General features: G+C 44.0%; 1 protein-coding gene across 5 annotated transcripts; it reads right to left on the bottom strand.

Annotated features, from left to right (window-relative positions):
• Window positions 1–697: 697 nt before the first annotated feature.
• On the bottom strand, window positions 698–24830 carry LOC128892626 (TLD domain-containing protein 2-like). Of its 5 annotated transcripts, XM_054153157.1 has the most exons (7): window positions 22501–22668; window positions 21247–21433; window positions 20676–20904; window positions 19703–19789; window positions 5852–6133; window positions 4868–5037; window positions 698–4795 (listed from the first exon to the last, which is right to left on the bottom strand). In XM_054153157.1, exons 2-7 carry the CDS (start codon window positions 21345–21347, stop codon window positions 4660–4662), a joined length of 1005 nt encoding a protein of 334 aa, XP_054009132.1. In that variant the 5' UTR covers window positions 21348–21433; window positions 22501–22668; the 3' UTR covers window positions 698–4659. The 5 variants fall into 5 exon arrangements, with proteins under 5 accessions (XP_054009132.1, XP_054009133.1, XP_054009131.1 ...); XM_054153158.1 differs by lacking the exons at window positions 21247–21433; window positions 22501–22668 and adding an exon at window positions 24172–24830; XM_054153156.1 differs by having other exon boundaries at window positions 21247–22668.
• Between the last annotated feature and the right edge of the window lie 119 nt (window positions 24831–24949).

Genomic DNA, 24949 nt, shown 5'->3' with positions numbered 1-24949 from the left:
TCTTGTACGTATTTCGTGTTTGCAAGTGGAACACGGCGATAGATCTACGTGTGTATTGGTTCGTTCTCTCAATTAAAAGAATCCTAAATGAACCGTGCGCGATATTTACATTAAATAGCGCAACACGAACAATAGAGCACGCGGAATATAACGAATAGAATGTTAAAATTGAAAATATAATTTTATAAAATTTTGAAAGAAATTGTAATTGACGCTCCCATGCAGGCCCTAGAATTATCGGTTACGGTTAATCAAGTAAATCGAAAGTGAGAAGCAAATATTTTAACAAAAAATTAGAAACGGCGAGAACGACTCTTCTCTACATTTCTAAGGAATTTTGTTGTTGGTACGAGTAGCTGTCTATATGTGTACAACAGACTATAATTGAACGACATAACGCGAATCTTCGATTCTTCCAAGTATCTAACGCACCGATTCTCTTGTCTTTTGCGTTCGAACACTTTGACAGATTCCTTTTTTCCGCGTTATGTCATATCGAGACATGTAATCGTGTCTTATTAATTCGTGATTATTAACAACGACGACAACAATATCTAGCTAAACACTGAAGAACATCGAGTTTTTCTTTATGCGTGTTCAATCCCTGCGATCAGTCTGAATCTAATTGACAATGTGTATACCAAAGGTCTTCGCCTCGACGTGTAATTTGTTTCTTTGTCTTCGTCGTTATTTTACGTTCATTGTTTTTTTTTTCATTTTTTTTTTTTTGTGTTAGTACGTTAACGTCCACTAAGTAACTATGAATATACATATACTTTGCGATTACATTAATTTTTTTTCGCGTGAGCTTACTTTGCTTTTAGCAGAGATTCTTACTTCCTCTAACTCCTACTACATTTCGTACACGAACGCTGAAAGCTATACGCTTATATTGATTGTTTCTATGTTTAACGGATAACTAATTCCAACTTGTCCAAGATAGATGAGCGTACTACAATTTTCCTTTTTCACAATCGAGGAGCAATTGATTCTCTGTTAGAAATGGGTCATCGACGATTCGAATCCCTTGACTGTCAGGTTCATCGATACCACTGTAGTATCTGTATTGTGTATTTACAACGAAATACACTTGATCTATACGAACTGTTACCGGTGAACAGAAATTTCTAGTTTTTAATGACTTTAAATGCTCGAAGATTAGATATGTTATCGGAAAGATATGGTTAGACGAAATAACGTAAAACAAAAGTATTGCTTCGATTAACCGATAAGGAAGTCTGACAGCAAAAGGTTACCATCCTTCAACAGTTTGGAGAATCATCTTCGCATAGTTCGATACGTACATTGGAAAGTGTCATCGATCTTGGCTGCTCAAAACCTTTGCAGCGTCTCGCGAAACGCTTGGCAAGACAAATTCATTCGTACAACGGTCTTGCCATTGCAAATCGGAGCGTCGAAGATCGTCAGGTAACGTGCAGCGTTCGAGCTCGCGCATAATATGTCGCAATTGATCGTACAGGAAAATGTATCGTCGTTAGTTACGATTAAAATCTCTTACCGATTTCGTATGACACGCTTAATATACGTCTACAATTTCTTTGTGGAGGCAGTTGCATATATTTTAGATTAGATGACACCTAGTGTGCTGGAAATGTTCCTACGTTTTGGTATGGAATACGCTTCATTCAGAAGAAGAAAAAGAACCGTTCCAGCCAGTTGACGAGAGTACGACGACACTATACATTGTCACGATATTTACAGTTAAAAGAAAACCTCTCTCGATATTTCCATCGACAACGAGTTCGTAGAATTCGTGATACAGCGCTCACAGACGTAAAGAGATCGCATTTCTAAAACTTTGGAAGATAATCGCGGTAAACACAAAAGAGAACATAAACAAAAACAAAAAACCAAACGAAAAAGTGTTTTATCAGACACACATAATTTTTTTTTTTTTATTTCGTTATAATATACATTTATACCGTGATCATCAGCACGAAGGCGAGGATTGCGAATCCATTTCTCAAAAACGGAAAAGAAAATAAAATCGCCACGGTCAAGCACTTCGCTTTTCTATCCCTTTTTTATTCGAATTTGTATTGTCTTGTCTTTTTCAATCGAGATTCCACGACTCAGTTTGTGTTGAACCGTTCTACCGCGAAAGGATAAGCACCGTTACCGAGTGACACGTGTTAGAAGCGACTCGATACGTTTGTTAGAAGTTTCTTTACCACGTTAGTATCACAAGAGTACGCCTAAACGCCTAATTTAAAGCCAGAGACAACGCTACGATCGATACGCGCCGCATTCGGTGTATGAACGTACTCGAAACTAATCTAAACAAGCCGGTAGTAAGCTACGTTTAAATACATTTTGTGCTTTCCTTCACTCTTTTTCTTTTTCTGTTTGAAACCGTGCTCCATGGAATTTTGCTACTATCCGACAATGTTTCTTTTTCGTATTTTTATTTTTTGTGAGTGCGTTTCGTAACCAGTGCACCGGATACACTTGTCTCGTTAAAATCTACGATTCTCTCGGTCGATTTCACAGTCTTAGTAATTCTTCAAACCGTCGCCCGTATTATTGCGCTGCTTTTTTTTTTTCAAACGTTACCCCAGTTAATATCGATTTCGTGAACGCACAAATTTTTGATTAACGTCACAAATTTAAAAAAAAAAGCAGCTCTAGAAATACCGAAGATCGAAAATCGTAGAAACGACACAAGTTAGAAACTGTTCCTAGTAAAATGGAAGGAATGTCAACGGTATATTTGCTACGGTATAAAAGGGCGTTCATCTTTCGTTTTTTTTTTCTTCTCGACGTAACATCTCGTTGTGGAGCCATTAGAAAATCGTTCTCAAGGGAAAAATCAATTTATAAAATCGATTATCAAAACTTCTTTTCCTAGGTAGCGATCGTTCTACTAAACAAGTGTACAATCCCTCGACGCTAGGCTACTCCCTTTACGTTCAACAACGGAAATTTGTGTTTACAAAGCGGTAGAAACGGTGGGTGACACAATCAATTGATCCTAATACAATATAGAGACTATAAGCTCGTGAACAGTCTCGTGGTCGTGTGTGAATTAGTCGTTTTATCGCGGTAGTCAGAACCGAGTGAAATGTATCATTGCACGATATAGAAAACAGAAAGGAATTGCTTTTTCTCTTTACGCGAGAAATGATTTCTTCCTTATTTATCCGTCCATCAATTAATTAATACTGAAACAAAATATAAGAATACATCGAGCACAAATCCCATAGAGGGTTCATTCATCTACAAAAAAAGAGAAGTGGCTGTGCTTTCACTCGGCTCTGATTACACATAAAACTTCTACAGCTGGGATTGTACCGTGTTCTAGCGTAGGGAGAGAAAGAGAGCGAAGCGAGGCACAGGCGTGTGTGTTCGTTGTGGTCACTCGAGACTCGAGAAGCACGTTTGTTACCGTTTATCAAAGAATATCAGCCATCGCTGACAGTTTAATCGCAAATTCTTACACGGTCTGCTCTTTGTTCACGTAACAGCGTAAAAGATCAGTACGAACTCTATTTTTTGTCTAAAGCTTACTTGTTCTCAGATCTTGGATCGTTTACATCAGGCTCTGCGATCACGCTTCCAGAGTATCATTCAGTGTTTTGCTTGTATCTGTATAATTGTGTACACGGTGTATATGTAGCCGGCGTGTGTCCTTTTAGGATATACGTGAGACGAGCTACACAGGTGGTATTTTAGCAACGTTTTATGTTTTTTTCTTCGAAATATGCTGCTCCTGTAAAGTTAACTGTACCGTTAACACGATTGGTAATACATATATTTACATTGACTATCTACAATTATCTACACATCAACAAACGGTTAGCTTAAACATTTCTCATGGTGTCGTGTTTTATTTTTCTATCATCTTCGTAGTTATCATCATCATCCCGATTCTGAACATAATTTCCTAATTACCGCATACTTATCACATCTCTCTTTCATCGTCGTTCTATCAAGCTCGTCCGATCCATTCACGCTTACACATTCTCTCAGTTTTGTTTGCGATCACACCGATCGTCGACGATCGTGATTCACGCGACTAGTTCGAAACGACGACCTTCGGGCCCAACGAATACACTTTATACACGATCGTCGTCGTCGATCCTTTTAATAATCTTGAAACGACACGCAATCTTTAAATCAAATTTCTAAACGACTCATTCAACGGAAACGCGTTTATATGCGTGTGTGTGTGTGTATATATATATATAAAAAAATAAAATAAATACGCCAACTTAAAATAGAAAAACAAATAGGACAGCTAAACGATAATCGATAATTATATAATAGTCCGTGGGTCAAGGTTCTGGCTTGACGTTGCAACATCACATCGTCGCCATTGTTTTCTTCATCTTCAAGCGTTCCCCTTCCTTTTCGGGGATTCGTTTATCGAACAGAATCACAACTCTTCCATTCGTCTCTATACACTGACAGTTCCCTGTTCCTCGGTCCGTTAGAATGTATCAGTAGTGGATCGAGTCAGCCGGTAGGTAGGTAAACTCGTTAATCGAATTAATCTCCTCTGGTAATGTCTCTTAGAAATTGTAGTCTTCCTGTGATCTCTCCTGGGTACGATAAACCTTCACGGGACTATCGAGTTCAGGTCAAATTAGGCTGCGGCGAGGGAGTAGTCCTGGACAACGTGTACGAGGAGGCCGTATCCTATATAAACGCCCAACATTCCAGTGTTTTCACTACGAAATCCTCGCGCGGTGCCAGCGGCTCGTTTCCGTACGTGCTGCAAGATTGCGTTCTGCCTTGGTACAGATCACCGTCCAACCATAGTCCAAATTTGCCACTGGAAAAAAGACACGTATTCCATTAACGACAACGCGGGTACACGAGCTGTTTGTACAAGAACGATACTCACTCTCCAGCGCCTATGGCAAGACTCTCATTGTTGCCTTTGATGAAGTACAAGTTATCGCCGGTCCAGTTGAAGGCTTGGAACCTGGGCGTAAACCTGAAGAGGAGGGACTCTCCGGTTCCGTAAAAGTGGTCGCTAACGTGCAAAGCGCAGGATGTCAATGCTCCGAACACCTGTAACCACAGAAAATAAACCAATTGACTAACAACGTACGATTAATTAATCGACTGACGTTTGTGCTTGAAGCGTTCGTCTACAACGAACAAAGCATGATTCTATCGCATGACCGTGCGTTTCTCTCATCTACCAGATCAAATAGACGACAATATCTCCGAGTTTCGAACGGTGAATTCTCTTTCGCGTGTAACTACAAATGTTCAAATGCAGAATTCGTGGTAATTTTCAAAGCGCCGCGTCACACACTCCACGCTATTATATCGGTAGCCATTGTCGCTAGAGAAACAGTGACGATTCCTGCACGTTTTATCGCGTCGAGGGTGCACGAACTCGAAATTCGAAAACAAAGAACATCCTTCACCTCGACGCTCTCGCAAAAGTGGAATCAACGGTACATTCAACGGATAGAAAGGATGATGGGTTGGGTGTAGCCAATTCTGAAGACGAATAGCTTCGATAATGGAAGAACCGAATCGATGCAATAACGATCCTACTCTATTCGGTCGCAACCAACGTGTTCGCTGTCGAGTCTCCTAAGTCAAAGTTATACCGATCAAAGTATGGGTCGAGGACACTCGTAGCTGTCCTAATTCGGATACGAATCAAGGACTCCCGAGTAAGAACTGTCTAGAGTGTCTAGACGACGCTCATGTAGGTCAGGGAACGGTAAACTTGTTAACGTGTCCGTTGATCCTATTACTCCCAGGTGAATCTATAGGCTTTCCAAATCGGTTCCAATTGATATATGGATCAGGGACTGTCCTGGTCAATGCGTAGTCTCTAGAGTAAACGAGACGATATGATACTCACGTTGCCTTCGGTGTCCTCGATGACCAGGAGAATAGGACTCTCTATTTTGGCCATCTTCCTGTACATGCTGTTGAGACTGAATCCGTGCTGACTGGTGCTGAAGACCAGGGTCCATAGGTAGCCCTCCGCCCTAGCGGGTAAGTGCCGGCACAGCTGTTCTCTGTGCTCGTCGCTGAGGATTTCTGTAGTGCCAACCAAGTCTGGCACGATCACGTCGTTGTCCAAGGAGACGGCACTGTTGGCGTACAAAGCTCGCCTGAGCTCCTCGCTCATAGACAGTACCTGCGAACGAACGAACAAATTATCAAGGCGGTCCAAACGGAGCAGTGCTAGGGAACATATTCCGGATAGAGTCTACTCGAGATCGATCACCGAGTTCATCAATCTCTCGAACCACTAATAACAACGAAACCTTTGCGATCAATAAAATCGATTTAACGTTAAACATTGTTTTATCAGCAGGAAGTCCCATTGCACTAGGATTCTTCCAAAGTATCTTTCGATGAGATACTCGGTGATCTTATTCAATCGTGTATGTTACGTTCTATATACCAAAGACAGTACTGGTTGCAACTATAGGGATTTCATTGGTTTCTAAACCTAAATCTAAATCTAACACAGCCAACACAGACTACTGTATGCATTCAAGTGTCGTGTTGTAATTGTTGACATTGTTTCGCAATTGTTCGAAAGCTTCGTGTACCACGAATAATATATATATATAAACAGAGAAGAATGCGTACCCCGTGCATCAATGTTTCCGATTAATTATTTAGGTTGTTTATCGGGTCAGTTCGAGTTTCATCGTTTCTAACGGAAACTCGATACAACCGTGCCTAGCGTATCGATAATCCGCGGTTCCAATTTTAGAACAATACGAGAGGTTCTGTCACAGTTCGTCGGAGAAAGTTTGCCGTAGTTAGTGGAAAGTTTACGCGAGTTGGCGGAAAGTTTTCGACGAACCCTGTTCTCTACTCGGATTAAGCGATAGGTTGCGCTCACGCGAGGCGTTGTTATGCATTGATGCAAATGCGCACGCGGTGAATCACATTCGCGCACCTGCCCTGAACGACATAACAATTCCACGCTGTCTCCCGCGGGATTACGAGCTACGAATCATCCTGTTGCTTCGTTACGGCTTTGCATCTCATCCATTAATATTACGAAAACTACGTAACTCATTAGCGAATGCCGGAGTATTCCACACGCGCGAACTTTTCGAAGCAGTGGGATTTTCCTACAACAACCCTGTGGAATCCTCGCACTTTAATGGAAGCTAATGACGTATGGCTTTCGGAGTCTGGACGGTTTGGAATTTAAAAAAGCTTCACGTGGTTCTGAATCGAAAGGTTATAATGCAACTTCCACGTATCGAGAAATAAATTCCGTAGAAGGATGAACGAAATCCTAGATGCAATTCAAGGATCACGCGTTTATTAATATCTCCGTTGCTGAACGGTCGCGGAGAATGAATCGATTAAATGTACCGTATCCTTCGGCAGTAGTATAACGACATCGTTAAGAGGTTTTGCGTTACCGGTATGGTTAATTATTCATTTGCGCGCGGTGATCTCATTTGCTTTTATCGTACGAACAAACACCGTCGTGTAAAATTATTAACAGCAGAAATGACGCAACCGCGTAAGCCATGTGCCAATACAATAAAACGGGAGGAGATGGTACGCTGAATAATTGTTAAGTAGTCCGCAATAACAGCATTGATAATGAAAGATAAGATTGATATCCTTTTGCTGGATAGCCTGATTCGTTTGTGAAAATTTATGTCGATAATTGGAGAGAAATTCGATAATTGATTGGAAGCGGAAAAAAGTAAACAAGGCTCGGTTCGAACGAGTACGAGTGTTTATTTTTCTCGTACGCGGTCGGTAAAGCATTAATTTCAATGCGGACAATCGCGGTTCATCGAGGGGTCACGGTTGATTATACTCGCGAGATCCCCCTTTCACCAGGAAAGATAACCGCGCTCTTTTCGGTCCATATTTACAAACAAAACGTGTTTATTCTGGTTTTCCGCGGGTATTCGTCAATTGAAGCGAGGCCGTGCCAATTAAAATCGCAACGATTTTACTCGATTAGAAGATCGAGGTGTCAGCGGCGTCTCCAAGGACGAATCGAGTAAACGAACATAAACAAAACCACGTGACCGCGCGGTAGATCCATTTCGACGAAAACACGTTCCTCGAGCCGCGACGATAACACCCCAACAGTCTAATAAAGGGGGAATTTTATCCAATTTTTGTGAAATAAATCTGCAATCTACATACGTGTTTACCTTGTATCGAGAAAAAAAGTACGACCGAGGGGAACGAACTCGCGCTCTCCCGATGTGTTTTTGCAACAATTCGACCGAACAACAACTATCGAACGCACGTGTCCTCGATCGTTCACGCATCGTCTCTTATCGCGAGAGCTTCCTTGACCCGTGACCCTCGCCACGCTCTATCTCGACATTTACCAAGAAAAACTTGGCCGCGACATGATCGCACAGTTTTTGACATCGGTCCGTCGATGGTACATCGGAGGAGGATTCGTTTCAGAATGCGATCTTCTCGCGAAGTGCGAGCAAATTGTTTTTCATCCACCGATCGCCGTGTACACGCTATTTTAATTTGAAATTCAGATTTCCCGGCTGATCCTCTCAGCGTTTATCGTGGCTCGCGTGAACCTATCAATAACAAAACAAGATTTCTCTGCGTTCAGCGCATTCGCTCGACCGAACATACGATATTCGAGGTCGTGGTGGCAATCGAGACGCACGCTGGAAAAATATACTTAAAGTCACGTGTTTACGCGATCGCAAACCCGATCAGACCGATGTTATACGTGTCAAGTGTGCAAAGCAGTTACTTGAGTAGTTACGATTGAACGCGTTAAGACCTTATTTTAGGAATTTTGTTGCCTCACCGACAGCATTCTGGACGAGTGCTGGAAGACGTAATTAAGAGTTGGACAGGAATTGGCGATCATGGTGGCTTCGATAGCGTTCTCCGCGTTTGAACTCGTCGAACTTCCACCCGTCTACACAGAATTCCTCCCACTGACGCGACCCGTGAACCGTTTGTAATTACTCGAAAGCGACGATCTTCGTCGTTCCCTGAGTCGATACACCGCGGTTGATTCTTTTAGCGAGTCCGACTGACTCGGTGAATCGCTCAGCACTGAGAGTCGAAGGAGACACTCGAACCGATCTCTACGAAACGACCATCGACAAGTTCGTAAAAAACCTTTCGTCCAGTTTCCAGCCTCCCCTCCCTCCCTCTCTCTCTCTCTCTCTCTACAGCTTAATGTCAAGTACAAGCGAATTCCACTGGGTGTACCTCGAGGGACTCGAGCACCGCGACCTCGCATGATTATTCCCCACCGACCTTCGATACGACTTCGTCGACAATGATGAGACGGTAATAAGTCGCGGGAAGCTGCTTTCGAAGGCTCGTTTCTGGTTCTTAATCGGCTCTTGTGCTCGTAAACTCTCGTCCTTAATTTACAATTCCGCGGAAACCACTACAGAGACAATAATTGCGTTCAGGCGGCTCGATTGACCATCGAAACCGAAACAAGAAACGCGGAACGGATTCGATTTTGGAATCGTTTCGGCAAAAAAACTCGTTCCGTCCGAAGCGTTTTCCACCCACTAACGCCGATATACCGTATTTCCTCTGCCATTTAAGAAAGAATTATCAACTCGCATCGTTTAAAGAAGGACTGTGTTCACAGCGTCGACGATTGATGATTATAAACACGGATGTCCAACGCGAGAGCATTCTCGCGGAAAAATGTTTTTCTTTTATTACTAACGGCTTGCATTTCCGAATACGTCCTCGTAAACTTGCGTGTAACAACTATTACCGGCGATTTAATGGCGCGATTATGCTCGCCGTTGATTCCGCGACAATCTACGACGCTCGGACTCGAGTATGACTGCGTTCGATTACAATACGAATATCGACCGTACCAGTCGAGGGAAGTCTCTGGCGATCGGAGATAAAAAATGAATGTCGAAGAATCGGGAGAACATATGTTTCTTTAATCAACGTAATCGGTTGCGTTAGAGGCGAGTGCATTAGAGACGAGTTCGAGCGAGGAAAACACTCGAAGAAAATTAGAAGTAATTTTGCTGATTTATATTTTTAATAAACGTTGAGATTATTGAATCCTTCGAGTATCGCATAAATATTCATCGACCGAGTAAATTACACGTACACGTTTTCGACCATGTACTGGCCGTATTTCTTACGACTTGTATGCAATTATAGATGAATTATGGATATTTTTTTATATTCGAAGATGAGTGCACGGTCGAAAATGTTTATGTAATGTATGGAAAATTTACTCGTTAGTCGATGAATTAATACACACTGATTGTGAGAGGCAATTTCAACGTTTGCCGAAAGAACAATTCACGAGAATCGGGAACAAGAGACCGATATAATAATGAACGAACAACTCTATCCTATCCGTATAGAATGCTCGAAGTTTAAAGCAGCCTTCGACTATGGCTCGCCTTTGCGCAATTAGACAGACCGAATGTTGCGACACGTTCGCTTTCTCCTAATATGCTTAATAAAGACGTTCTGTAAATACTATCGAGTGAACATTATTTTTTCAACGCATCGCACTCGACGAAGAGTTATTAAGCGAGCCATTACTTATCAGCTACCGCAAAGGAAAAACGATAACAGATCAGCGACGCGCGCGCGCGATAGTTGCCAGCACGTTAATTAGAATGTTAATTAAAGCAAACAGAGAATCATCGATTCGCCTTGATCGGGAACGGATAAGTGAACGCGCGTCGTTGCGCGATTACGGTTCAATTACAAAATAGCAGAGACCTACTGACCGGTTCGTCTCTTCGAATTATAGTGCAACGAGTCTGTGGAATTTCGTAGGTGGTTCGTAAGCGCCGAATCACGCAATTTACGATGCGTGTCGGTTCATTTCGTACCTCGTCTCAGATATCATCCTAATCCGTACGACCTTTCGTCGCGAGACCCATAATCGTATCAATTTTTCAATTACGCGAATTCGTAAAATTAATTAATTACATAGCGGGTTGTTTCGCGTGATATCTGTATCTACAATTCGTCGATGTCCAAACTTCCAATTTTTTCGTGTTTTTTTCCAATTTTCTTTCTTAACATCGATTTATCCGTCGACTCGCGAGTCATTTGTTTACAGAAAGTCTGTTGTTCGGGACTCGCATTGCTAACCTTAAAAGGAACTAAAACCGACTCCAAGAGCGCTCAAGATTCAAGGAGATCAGGAAACAGCGTGCATCGATATGCGAAGGGTGACCACGAGTTTGTTATCGACAGTTCGTTACCGAAAGGTGCTCGAACGAATTCGTCGAAATTCTGTGAATATTCGCGATCGATTCGAAGTTTTCGATAGGCGTTGGTGACCGAAAGCGTACTCGATGGCTTATTACATCATCGTAAACATAATATTTAGATTATTACGTGCACGTTACACTGCTACTCTAATATTTGCGTCACGACCATCGCCGTGTGGTCAGCTGGCCTGTAATAAAGTTGCGAAGTAAATTGCCTCCGTGAAATTTTTATTACACAAATTCTACGATATCTGTTCCGCGAGAACAGCAGTTAAAACATTCCCGATGATAAACACACGTTGACCATAAAATTACCGCGAAACTCTTTCTCACAGATTAGTTAAAAATAAAAGCTAAGCGTTTCGTCGGTTTCTGTTCGGTGAAAACGGCAAACATCGTGGTACATACGAGCACTCGCGAATGCTACTGATTCAAGCGTCTATCGGTCGTTCCAGAACGAGCCCAATTTCCATAATTTCTTGATCGGTTATCAAGGCTCCTCCGCGATTTTTCCACAGCTCACCTGGGTAATTAACGACGGGACAAAAATTCAACGTCTTGGTTTATCGAATATTCCCCGATGATCCGTGTTTTTTTTAACGTCGGGAGTGAATGCATGGGCGCCGATTTATTTTAACCGAGCTTCTATATAGCTTCGCGTGAATTGAAACACGTCCAAGTTTCGAGCTTGTGCCAAACGCGTGTCGAAACGAGAATTTCACGACACGCTCTTATCCGTCGACGTCGGTCCCGCAATCGTTAACGCCGACGCGCGAAGCGTCCGGTAATTTATATTTGAAGAAGCGTAGAAACGTGGGCGTGTCCCTGCTTGTCCATGTTGCAAGACGAAAGAAAACGCGTAGCTTTTATACGAAGGCAAGCGAAGATCTTCTGACTCGAGTCGAACCGACCAAAAACGTTTGCTTTTTCTTGTACAATTGTTGTAATTTCACGATTTACATTTTATTCGATTCGGTACTTTCTTCGCTTCGGTGTTCGATGGGAATCAAGTACTCGATACGCGTATCAAACGCACGGCGCGAACGATATTGCTCTTTCTTGCGCCGCGCAATTTCACGATTCGCATTTTACTCGATTCGGCGATTCCTTAACCTCGATGCAAGTGTATTTGATGGGAATCAAGTACTCGACACCGCGTATCAAACGCACGGCGTAAACTCTACAGCGGTAGGGCAGAACTCTGCCCTTCTAGAGGGTTCCACCCTTCGTTCGGTCTCGTTGTCGCGCAGGAGGAAGCCCGATTGCTCGCTAGTTTAAGAGGACACGAACTCGTTGTTCCCTGTTTATTATTGGAGCACGCATAAACGAAACGCTCGTATCCCGTTTATGCAGTTAATGCCGTCAAGTGTCGTCGTTGCGTAACTTTGGTGGGAGATTGGCCGTGTTCGAGCGGATCGTGTATCGAACGCAGCCAGATTCTGTGAAAGGTGGACCTAGGCGCGGCCAAGGACCGGTTGCAAGTAAACAAGCGAGGTGCCGCATTTTTCTGACCGTCGCGTCGTACACGCTGAATACGTATTCCAACGAATAGCTTCGCTATGAATGAATCCTCTATGCAACCCGCAGAGATAAACAAAATGCTCGAATAAGATGTCGAGTCGATGATGCATCGGGGTGGTCTTCGGCCAAAGGGATGTATCGCAAGACTCGAATTTTTATAATCTAGGTGCAACGACAACGGCGTTCGTCTAGTTGGAAAAAAGCAAGTCGACCGCGAAAAATGCGGTGTCATAAATCGGCATACGTCGAGCGATTTATTCGACGAGCAGAGAAAATTTAACGTTATCTCCACACATATATGCGAGCAGTTACGATTTGTCGGCGTATACGAACGTGTTTACCAGCGTCGTTGCTCTTATACGCATTCCATATTCAGTGTTATTCTTTCAATACTGAATTATGTATGCGTGGTAAAAGTCCGTCTCGAGTACGTGATTTATCGGGAAACGATATTCCCGAGGAATCGAGCGTACAGTCGAAGAAAGAAAAATCGCGCGAATAATGGAATCGTGGAACCGACGTTCGATTTTGGAAAATGTGAACCAGATGCGAGTCCTATTTACGCGTCAACGTTTATTACAAGAATCATATTTACCTTCGTCCTTTGTTTCAGGAACTTGGAGAGCTTTGTGATGGGGTTGGGAATCTTTGGCTTCGGCATTTTGACTAGAACGGTTCGCCTTCGACACGAAAAAAACTGGTTCACTTTCTCCGGCAGTCTTTCGTTTTGTATCACAGTTACTCTCGCGAAACGCAGTTTACATAATGCCCGTGTTTCGCGCTTTAACGTCGGTCGAGGACCTCGCTAGCACCGCGTTCGATCGCACGAGAAACTTTCTAGAAGCTAACGGAGACCGGCGTAAAATGTTGAATATCACCGATGCTGAAGATACGTATCGTTCCAAGTTTCGCCGAATTCGCTACCCCCGGTGCTGTTCGAAAACACTCGGCACGAGAGGAGCTTCCACGACGTAAATTTTTCGCGGTGCGACGCCGTTTACTGTATTCGTCCTGGATGCCGGGCAATAAAATCTTACGAGCTCTTTCTCGACGATTTCGAGCTACGATCACATCGAGCGTTTTTAATGAAATTTATCGGGTAGGTACGAGCGTTTCTACCAACGAAGAACAATTGATACGAATTTAACGATTAGTAGTTTAGTCGTGGCTTTGACAGTTCTTGTGTTTATCGCGAGACACGCCGCGAGTGGGACATGCGCTTCACTTCGACGAGGACTGAAGCAACACTGAAGCTTCACGCTTTCGGGGTGAATCTAATAAGCGTTCCAAAGGGAAAGGCGTGGCGGGGAGGGGTGGTGCGGCCGGAGCTTGTGCAGAGCGCATTGCTATCGCGCAGCACGTGGCCTGTCGGCCGTACACCGAGTACTGTTTCTTTTTTTTTTTTTTTTTTTTTTTCTTGTCGCGTTACGACTCCGTTTTGGATCTGTGCCCGATATAAGTCACGTCCACCGATTGTATTTTTATCCGGTGACTATTGACCCCTTTGCGAATAAATAAAATATCGCTTTTGTTCGATAAGCATTGGGTAACTTCGATAGGATCGATAGTATAATTTTCTGTCCCGTACGTACTAGAACCGGGGAGAGAAAAAGGACAAAGAAACGGTGAAATCTGACCTAAAACCGAAGGGTCCCGTATGGTGTTTCAGAAAATTCAATGCTCCATGGCGAGCGTAAGGTTTTATGGTTCTGCAACGCGTGCACGTGACCAACGGTACGTGTAAACGGTCACGTCCGCTTTCAGTGCAACCATAACATAAGTTCCGGCAGATAAGAAGATTTTTGTTGAATAATTATTCTCGATTAATGTATCTGCCACATCCGACCCAATCCGTGATCGTTAAAACGGAGGAGATTGCACGATTAGCTTGTAACCGATCGAAAAATATTTAGAAAAATGTTTTTTTACCAACGTTACAAATTTAAAGGTACAAATTTAAAGGTATTTTACGGACTATAAGACGCACCTTAATTTTTAAGCTATTTTAATATACCGCTTACCGCGGCATCGAATATATTTTCAAGACGCGGATATTTTAAATCAAACATTGTACATTTTTATATTAATTTCAAAATACGGTAAATCGAATACAATGCATCCCAATCTTCTCGCGATTGATTTTATCTTAGACGTCACGATTTCGCGCTAAAACAAATGTATTTGTGGAAGCTTACAGTACTGAGGTCCGTTGCTTCGCACTGCATGTCGAACAAGTGGCCACAAGTATTATTAGCAACTCTTAGGTGCCACTGTCGTATTTATAGTACACTTTGTAACGTTGAAAAAAAAACATACCTTTTCATCGAGTGGTCATTTTTCTCGCTTTCATTATCGAATGAACGCATAGAGTACGAACACCAGTTTTTAGAACGCAACGACCTGGTACTTAACGGGTTAATCTGCGCGTACTATATCGTTGAAAACTTATCGTTGTTATCTGTAGGGGTATTAAAAGTACCGCGCAGCACGAAGTTTCTGGATTCTTGGTTCGACGTGGAACAGGATCGACCAATAGTTAAAACAAACGAAGCGACACGCGATAAATCTAACAAAACAATAATCGACTGTTTTTTCCATCGGGGAAGACACAATTCTTACTATCGAATTACTCGATTACTCTTCACGGCTCGATACACCTGTATCAACTCGAACGGACAATGTCGAACTTCCGCGATGCACGATCTTTGTCGTTAATTCAATTACGATCGACGATTAATCTAAATAAATGTACGTTTCGTGACGCAGAGGCGTACCTGCATCGATAATATTGTGGCGACGCTGACGCAATTATACGGAATTCCTTTTGGTCGGAATCCCTTGGTCGCGAAAACGCGATACGAAAATATTTTCGCCCAATAATGCAACCGAAAGCGCAGCGACGATAAACGTAATCGAGCTCTCGATTACAACGGCTAACAAAGCGCTAGAAGGAATGTAGGCTGACGCGAAGTTAATTCTTAACTAGCGTTTGCTTCGCGAAAACCAGCTGCTCGCGTGCAATCGACCTATCGCAGTTGTCGCTTTCTGTTCTCGTCGTTTAAAGGCCGCCGTGAAATATGCACACCGTTCACGGTCCCTGAAGTTCGAAGAAACTTCAGCGAAGAACGTTCGACGAAGTTGAAACGTCACGACGTCGAGTGCTGCGAGCTTTTCTGTTTCTTTCATAACGCCCCTTGTGCTACATAAATTCAATAACCGTACCTTGCCGGTGAAGCAACTATGATTGTTTACCGAATAATCGTCAAGATTATGCAGATTGCCGAGATCAATCTGCCGACTGTACATATCTCGAACGTCTGGATTGCGCGACGGATAAATAAACAATGAGAGAATTTTTACAGGCGCGAGGTGAAACATGCAAAGATAATTTTCCTTGGTCAAATTTTCCATCGGTTTACGCGACCTAGTTGTGTCACGTACGCCATGGTAATAAGCATAACAAGGACCTAGACCGACACATATTAATCCTTCGGTGGAGCAGTCCCTGCTTTGTAACACCCAACAGACCGAGACAATGAAATTTAGGTACCGTAAAAGGTAGGCATAAAAGTTCCGATCGGAGCTTGGATTACCGTCTTAGAAGCTATCCACAAACGTTAAACCTGCCTTGGATGACTATTGAAAATCTGGAAAATACTCAAAGGGTCCAATTAGAGGGGTAAACAACTGCGAGTAGAAATTCCTTGCGCAAAAGTACCTGATATACGACACAAAAGAAGATACTAGAGCAGTCCCAACCCTGTGTTCGATCGACATAGAAAAGAGACACGAGGAGAATATAGGAAAAGAAAAGTCACGCGATAAGTGTAGATTTTGGTTGGCAACGGCGAGGCACATTTTCGCGCCTAAAACTGTGCCCAACAGATGGAAAAAACCCGAGTCGAAGGAATGTATTATTTACTCTGTCCGAATCGAGCAGCGCGTTACAGGTTGGCGCCGTGCTTCTCGTCCGAGAAACAATTTTAGCAGTGAGACAGCGAGCCTGTGGCTAATGGAACGAAGACGGAATCTTGGCAACGAGCCGAAAAACTGTGCCGCGAAGGTTAAAGATTCCGCGCCGATGGGCGTCCTCGGATTGATGGGAAACAACCTGAGGACGAAGGCGTCGTTTTTCATTTTTGGAACTGGAGGAGAGTTCGTCGGGTTCGTTCGCGTCTCTGTGTCTCGGTTTATCGTGCATCGCGCAGTCGTTTATTAACCCCATGTCTTACTAACAAATTAATTTCATGCGAACCGATAATTTCTTATTACAAATGTATCATCCGTATATAGAATGCGATTATTAGCGTTCAAGTTTTGATTGCGCTGCATACAGGACTCGGTATATGTAGATACGGTAAGACTGATCGGTCGTTATTAACTTTTGCCTTGGAACGCATGCATATTAATCATTGATGATGCATATTTATTGCATCGTGGATTGGATAAAAACTGTAACGAAGTTTCGAAGAAAGATATAAAAATGTATACAAAGCGAGACACGCTGTCGTTAAGCCACCTCGATCGTCTGTACGAGGATGCCGAGGCTCGCTACGATCAATCCTTCGTCCTATCTGCCGAGAATTAATAATCAAAACGTACAAGTCACATTGTACACAACGGGACTTACTACTTTCTATTTTTACGAAAGGCTATTTTTGACCATCGCTGTTCTCCAGCCGTGGGTAAACGTACAATCGAAGCACGATCGATCGAATTCCATCCACGGTTTAATGCCATGGTCTTCTACCAAAACTCGGCGACAAGAATTTATCGATCTTTACGCGAGAATCGTTCGTTCCCGCCAAGTCGCCGATTGAATGGAGCATAATTTTAGCCACCCTGGTTACGATAGTCATTCACAGCGATAATGATAAACACGACGCGATTCCTGACCGATGAACACGGTGCACCGACCTCGGTCTAGTCCACCCACGTGCAAGCATTTCCTGTCTTTCGAGGGCTCTATTCCTAGATTTCGCGCGACCGTCTCTTTCCAGAGATGAAAAAGTACGAACGCAGATGATAGATGTAGAATGCTCGAAGCACGTAGAGGAATAATTTCGCGATGACGCGGATACGTTCGGCTGGTCGATGAATCCGTGAATTTTTTTCACAAAAATAGATCAAGACTCGCGGCTGTTGCTGTCATTATTTTGGCGACTACCGTTCGCGATGAAAATCTCTATTTGGCAAACGAAGCCACGAACGGACGGGAGGAGTGACGCACGGGCCTCCGGAAATAAATTGGTCACGGCAGCATCACCCGAAAAGCATTTACGACTTCTTAACCTTGGTACAACGAGATGCTGAACGGGATCGTCGAATTAAAATTCTATTCGCAAGACGGAAGGTTTGCAAAAAAACTGCACTCGCCAACCGCGCACGATCATCAACATAGAGCGTTTGAAATCATTTTAATTCTGCGTGTGACTCTCGCCCTCGAACGATTTGCGTGAGTTACGCATCCCGCAAAAGTATTATCTGCGTTTTCCGATGTAGGACACCGATGAACCTGATCTTGTAATCGCTTCGTGCATCGTATAGTGGCACGAATGATTATTGAAACTAGTTGCGACCGCTTCGATCCAAAAGATATTCGAGGCATACGCTACAACGGGCTGGAAATAGAAGCTGTGCAATCGTTCGAACAGAAAATCCGATACGCAGGAGCGATCGTTCGTCTCCCAAGACAAACAATCTCGCTTCTCGTTGCTTTTGCATCGTGTGATGTGTTGCGGTGCAGTGGTTGTAAATCTCTACGAACGAAACGGTGGTGCTGGTTTCCAAGCTGTACACAAACATATATACTGCACGGAACTAGAAAGATCGACCCTGAACGACGATGGGGTAGAGCCGAGTCTACACGAAATTTCGTAGGTCGTTTTATTCAATTATGACGGACGTTCCATTTCTTTTTTTTTTTTTTTTTTTTTTTTTTTTTTTTTTTTTTTTTTTTTTTATTCGAACTTCGTCCAGAGCCGATCTCTGCAGCTCTTCGGTACACACGCATGCATGTTTAATATCGTTGCTCGGTGGTGTATTCTCGCCAAAGGGATTCTAAATACAGAAGAGAATGTGTCAACAGAAACGAACGACGATTAAAGTAAAGGTACACGGTCGAGGAGATGCTCGACCGCGGGAGGTTCAAGAACGTCGAGAAAGAGAGCCGGGTAAGTAAGCGTGTTTCGCGTCTCGTGGTTCTCGATTAAATTAAGTATATAACTTTTCCGAGTTCGACGTTTGGAGGAACGACAAGGTCGCGCGTAAACAGTAGGCAAAAGCAAACGCGGCGTGAAATATGGTCGGTTTACCTGGTTAAACGACGACATTCGGAAAAACATGTTTTCCTACCGGGAAAACTGAACGACGAATGTCAATATACAGGGTGTTTCTGAATTAAATGGGCAAACTTGAAAGATGAATATAGGATTCCAAAACAAAATTAAGAAATTTCCTCTAGAAATATTTCAGTGTTTTGCAAACGTTTTGTTTAAGAGCTACTGAATAATGTTGAAATTAGAGAAAATTGTTTGTTTTTTTGGGGGTCCTGAATTCATCCTTCGAGTTTGGTCATTTAATCCGGGAACACCCTGTATTTTCCGAATCCGAGGGGTTAGGTAAAATAAAGTTTAAAGAAAGACTGCAATTCCATCGCTCAGCGTAACGATAAATTACAAGAATCCCAGCGATTATTCAACGTTCCAGTTTCCACCGCGCGTGTTATCCAATTTGTCGCGACTCGATCCAGCGATTTCGAACATCGACGCGACAAAAGCGTCGCGACGGAAGCACGATTGACAACGATGCATCCGCGATGGGTCGGGCCGCAGCGTCGCGTGACAACGGTGCACCGTAGAATCCGTACAAGCGGAGGGTGTGGCTGTGTAAACTAGAAGGTGCGTTACCGAACATCGAACAATCAATTGGGTGCCTATGTAAAACGACCGTCAAAAGGGAGGATCGGAGAAACTCGGTACCTCCGGGTCCTGGATCTGCTCGGAATCCGCCGACGTACTCGACGTCTTCAGGATGCTGTACAGCTTTACGTAGGGGGCCTTGATCAGCTGTTAGCCAATATAATCGGCCGTTTTTAGCGATTTATTTTCTGGCTTTCAGTCCAGCATCCTCGATCCTCGCGAATAAAAATGGTCAGAGTATCCTCGCATTCGTCGTAACAGAAAAAAAAAAAAAAATAGGAATCCTCGTTTCCAAGCAATGACTAACATCGTCAAATATTTGCGCGTGTTTGCTCTTCTCAGCAAAAGTTAATAACGCGCACCGAGGAACTCTGAGAGCTTCGTGGCGTGGATCGAGACGCTGGGCATGCTAACGATAACCTTCGTTTGAAAAATGAAAAAATTCATCGGCCATAAAAAGAAAAACAGAAGCTCGGAGATGCTTGCTAGGTGAGAACAGAATCGATACTCGGTGCCATGTCGAAAAAGGGTGGTACGGTTTGATGATGATTGTGCGGAGAAGACGAGCTGTGCGAATGAAACGAACGGTAACGCAGGAATGTCGTAGACAAAACCTGGTGCGTTCGACGACGAACGATGACGGTAAAGAAACAAAAGGAAGAAAGAAACTCGCGGAGTGCGCGTATGCTCGAGAAATAAAACTGTATGAACAGTGCCAGATAGTAATTCGATCGAGGTGCAGGAACTCGTGCCTGAGATCCAAAAGAACGACGAAATTCATGGAGACGATGATCGAATGGGAAATCAATCGTGTTGCGAATAACGATGAATCAGTTTCACTGCCACCCTGAACGACCCATCGATTCTAAGCGAACCGAGTGGAAAAAACTATTAGACAGAAAATCCAGGACAGTCAGCGTGGCAACGACGAACGATTCGATGACAAAATGAAACTTGGAACAAAACTTGATGGTCCCAACCGGGTCGAGTATACGTCTTTAGAGGTAAGAAATGATCGAAAGCTAAGACTCACCTCCCACGACTCTCTGGTCAGCTCCGAGATTTCGTCGCCGTCCTGGGTACGAGCTTTGCCCTCCTCCGTCGATTCGCCGCCTTCGCCGGGTTCGTGGGGAGACAATTCGGGCGACAAATCGGTGTCCGTGTCCGACAGGATGTAGCCCCGCTCCCGCCAGTAATTCTCGTCGAGTTCTCCATAAAGCGACGGAACCCACGCATGAATGAACCTGTAGAGGTCGTCCACCCTGCGAACAACAAGAACGCGTTCCTATTAATTCGGTGCTGCGAACGTTCCTCCTTCCCACTGGTGCCCGGATGCACTCTTAACCTGCGCTACTATCGTTCACCGTTATCTACGCTTAGATAACTATAATCAGTTTGCGAACGAGTAGTTTTCCGTTGCCACGGCTAATATTAACCGATGTGCCAAAAATATTCAAACCTTAATCGAGTAACTATTCGATCGAAGTATTAGGTATCGGTAACAGTACGGAAGATATTTCATCTATAACCGAAGATACAATGAAGCTTTTTTTTTTCTTTTTTTTTTTTCTTTTTTTTAAATAGATGATATATTCGCTTAGTACCTTCGATTGACGAACGGCAGGAAATTCCTAACAGCGGGCGACACGTGCTCGTTATAAATAAAATTCATCGCGTTGCCAACTGTGCTCAGTGTCCAATTCATGGTGGCGTATTGCGAATCAGGCGTTGGGGATCTCTAGATTCAAACCGACTCCGACTTTCTCTCTCGTGACTCGCGTTTCGACGACCCTGCAAGGACGTTTCCTATTTCTTCGCTGCGACAGCTACGTTACGTCTCGGCCTCTTTTTTTTTTTTCTCCTGGGATGCAGAGCTAACCCGCGCGGCTACGACTCGCGCGAATGCGACGCGAGACTCTATTTCTGAACGCGGCTACGGCTGCATTTCGGACAATAACCAGACCAGCTGCGCGCTGACGCGTAACAACTGTTTTTCGACGTTCACGACACCGTGGAATTTCAGCGAAAATTGGGAACGATAACGCGAGACGGTGTTCGCCGCGAGATACGATAGCGGAACGATGACGTAACGGAGAATTCTGACGCGACACTTGTTAGCGTCGCGCAGGTCAACGAAGAAGAATTAGCGGAACGTGTGACGATAGAATCGCGCGTACCTGCAACGATTATCCGAAGTGACGTAAGTCGACTGCAACATTACGCGTTCGAAATTTCAGACGAATGTTTGTGGAGGTTTTCTTAACGGTTCATCTCTTTTCGTCACGTTAACAAAAATAACGCTGATGCGGTACAGAGGATTCGGATTGTATCTACTTTGTTAATTGACTCAGAGTGGTTATAGTGGTGCCATCTATGATCTCATGAAACGAGAGTTCTGACTTGGCAAACTTAGCAAATACAACCGCCGTCGAGCTTGGACGGATCGAAAGGAATTTAAAGATAATTTTGTACCATACGAACGGTGGTATGTACTGCGCGTTACTTTATCTATTGACACTGTCTCTCACTTGCTGACTATCTCGTTATCGTCCACGCGTTATCGCAAATATATTAATGATTCTACGGCGCATCGTTCGCTAGCTAGCAACAACTTGGGACCTGGTATGCGGAATTTACAGCAACGGGTTACGTTCCAGCCAAGGGTACCACGCTCGGTTTTATCGGAAGAAACTATGCACCACCGCCAGTATCTCGGCATTCATCAACGGTAGTGTAGCCACGGATAATGCCCTCGGGCCTCTGTGGCCATGCACCGTGAAGCAACGAGAGGTCAGCGAGAGATATGTCGTCTCCGCCATGCAACGAATGACTCGGACAGTCCAGACCTGCCGTGTTACCTAATCTCTAAACGCGTGACGGCCGGCAAGCGACCAACTCGGCCTCGTCCTTTCGATTTCTCGAGGAATCTATCGCTACCGTCACCCTTCAATGTGCAGGATTACGGTTGCGTGTAGATCGTACGTAGAGAAAGAGAGAGAGAGAGGCGCGCACAGAAAGACGTACGGAGACACACTGGATTCGCGCACATGGATGAGTAGAATTTAAAAAAGAAAAAAAAAAAAAAAGAAAGAAACACCATGGAACAGGTACACGGCGTTCCCGGCGCGTTTTCTTCGCTCGACTAAACTTATATCTCGAGTGGCGAACATGGAACGGAAAAAATTGCGAGCACGTTCGACGATACGCCGAGTGACTTGGCGCAAGTCACGTGACGCGGCTCGCTCGGTTCACGTGTACCCGTAAAACGCTCGCGGTATCAAAATCCGATCGCCTCTCGAGAGGGGAGCGAAGGTTGCAACGCATACGATGCTGACAAACGAGAGATAGCTTCCGATGCGCTTTGGCATGCTCTCGTTGCAACTCGCGCGACCGGAGACGGTTGGGTGACGGCATTTGTCCGACGCTTTGGTAACGTTACAGTTTCACGTTGCTGAATACTGCCACTTCTCGAACTTCTCTCTAGTCGCTCTTCGTTTTACCATACGCGACGATTCACCTGTGAAGGGTCGACTTCATGAATGATCAAATCTTAAACTTGCGGCAAGAATTGTAGTTACCAATGGGAATATACGTATTTTATCAAGGTGATTAAAGTACCTCGATACTGTGAGCGTAAGAGTTGAAGGACAGAGACACGAAATGCTCGTAAACCGAGTTTTTCGATTCCAGATACGCCTGATACGATCACGGGACGTCGTTGACCGTTTGTCTTCGAAACCTGATTCCGAGAATTACATTAACGACTTTCTCTTTGCCGAAACTACTGTTCGACTGGAAGGAAGCACGAATTCTATCGAAGAAGCTAGCGTACAGTTCCCCATCGCGAAGTATTTCCAAGCGAATATAGTCATTGACGGGTGGCGTTGTTGACAAACTTTAAAACGAGAAGTCAAGGGAGCGTATAAATAGAGAATCCAATGGCGGAGACGAGATCTATTTTGCGACTCTTGCAGCGAACCACGTGTCCGACCGTACGTTCTGGACGCTGTCGGCGTTTTCGCCGCTCAAATTTACAAAAATAACGCGACGCATGATCCCGCAAGAATCTCAACTAACGGCCAAATTCGCTCCGCTTCGACCACTCGGAAACGTCGTACGAAAATAATCCTCTTGAGGCGAGGGTACGATCGTTTCATCGTTCCTTCCGGTGGAAAACGTTCTTCCACGGAAGTGACGGTAAAGAGAACGGCAAAAATAGACGTGAATTGGAAACGGATCTACATATATACGATGACCACTCCTAGGAACCTAGGAGCTTCCGGGAACGATTGTTTCGAGAAGTGCATTCTTCGGATAAACAAGAATCATCGCGTGGACGATTTATAAGTGTGTCGATTAATCTAGAAGTTGATTAATCGGTGGAAGTAATTTGTTGTAAACGTTTCGTTTAAAAATAGAAGCAGGAAGAGCCGGAAAGCATCGATCCTGGCTCGACGCAGTTGGCCACTGTTGACCATTCGCATATAGATACAGAAGTCATTAAAATAGTGCATGTAAAGTTTATTTACCTGTTGCGCGGCACGCTGAACCAGTACTCAGGGCGTAGTTTCTTCTTTCCGTAGCTCATGATAGGCGTCGAGCGTGGAATCTTCTTATCTTTCGGTCTTCCGGTTCGAAGTCTCAGGTACAATGGTGGATCCTCGCAAGAACGGGCCGGCCGTGGTATGAGCTCTACGTAATGCGACAGAACAATTCGATGTAACACGTGTCACGCATCTTAATTAGTACTTTTTATTCGCGACCCGATTCAATCGACATTTGTCGTCGATGCACGTTGTCTCGACGCGCTTGGAACTCGCGCGAATAAAAAACAATTACCTAAATAAATGTGTATGCTCATTCGCAAGATACATTCTCTTGTGTGAAACGCGCACAGTCGAGTACACGAAAAAAAAAAAAAAAAGGGAGGGAAAAAAAATGTAATAAGCCCTTTTCGGAGAAAGTACCTCACAGTAAAAGCATTACACAGAATGTACACAGTACAAAACGTTACGAGACGCACACAACAACGCGTTTAGACACACGAAGAAATAAAACGTGAGGATCGAAAGATCGCTGCGAGTGGCGGTAATTGCAACGAGCACTGATAACCGAGCGAGTACTCGTACGGTTCGAAATTCAGTATACACGTACACAGTGTGCAGGGTGCAACGGCAAACCGAGCGTAAAAGTGGGATTACAAAGTACGGTCAGAGGAACGAGCAAACACAGTCTCGCAACACGACAGTGGAATAAAAGAAAAAAAAAAAAGGAAAGTGTCACGAGTAGAGCGAAAATCAATGATAA

This window comes from Hylaeus anthracinus, unplaced genomic scaffold (genome assembly GCF_026225885.1).
Source record: "Hylaeus anthracinus isolate JK02 unplaced genomic scaffold, UHH_iyHylAnth1.0_haploid 12408, whole genome shotgun sequence".
Classification (NCBI taxonomy): Eukaryota; Metazoa; Arthropoda; class Insecta; order Hymenoptera; family Colletidae; genus Hylaeus; species Hylaeus anthracinus.
The sequence above is the reverse complement of the archived record's forward strand: the minus strand, read 5'-3'. Positions and strand labels throughout refer to the sequence as shown.

What these genes read in the sequence shown, in the direction of transcription:
- LOC128892626 (XM_054153156.1), bottom strand. Translation starts at nt 21,347, where the DNA reads ATGAATTGGACACTGAGCACAGTTGGCAACGCGATGAATTTTATTTAT. An exon ending in CTGCCGTTCGTCAATCGAAG is followed by an intron (nt 20,905 to 21,246) that starts GTACTAAGCGAA and finishes TGTTGTTCGCAG; the next exon opens with GGTGGACGACCTCTACAGGT. An exon ending in CTTGCCATAGGCGCTGGAGA is followed by an intron (nt 4,796 to 4,867) that starts GTGAGTATCGTT and finishes TCTTTTTTCCAG; the next exon opens with TGGCAAATTTGGACTATGGT.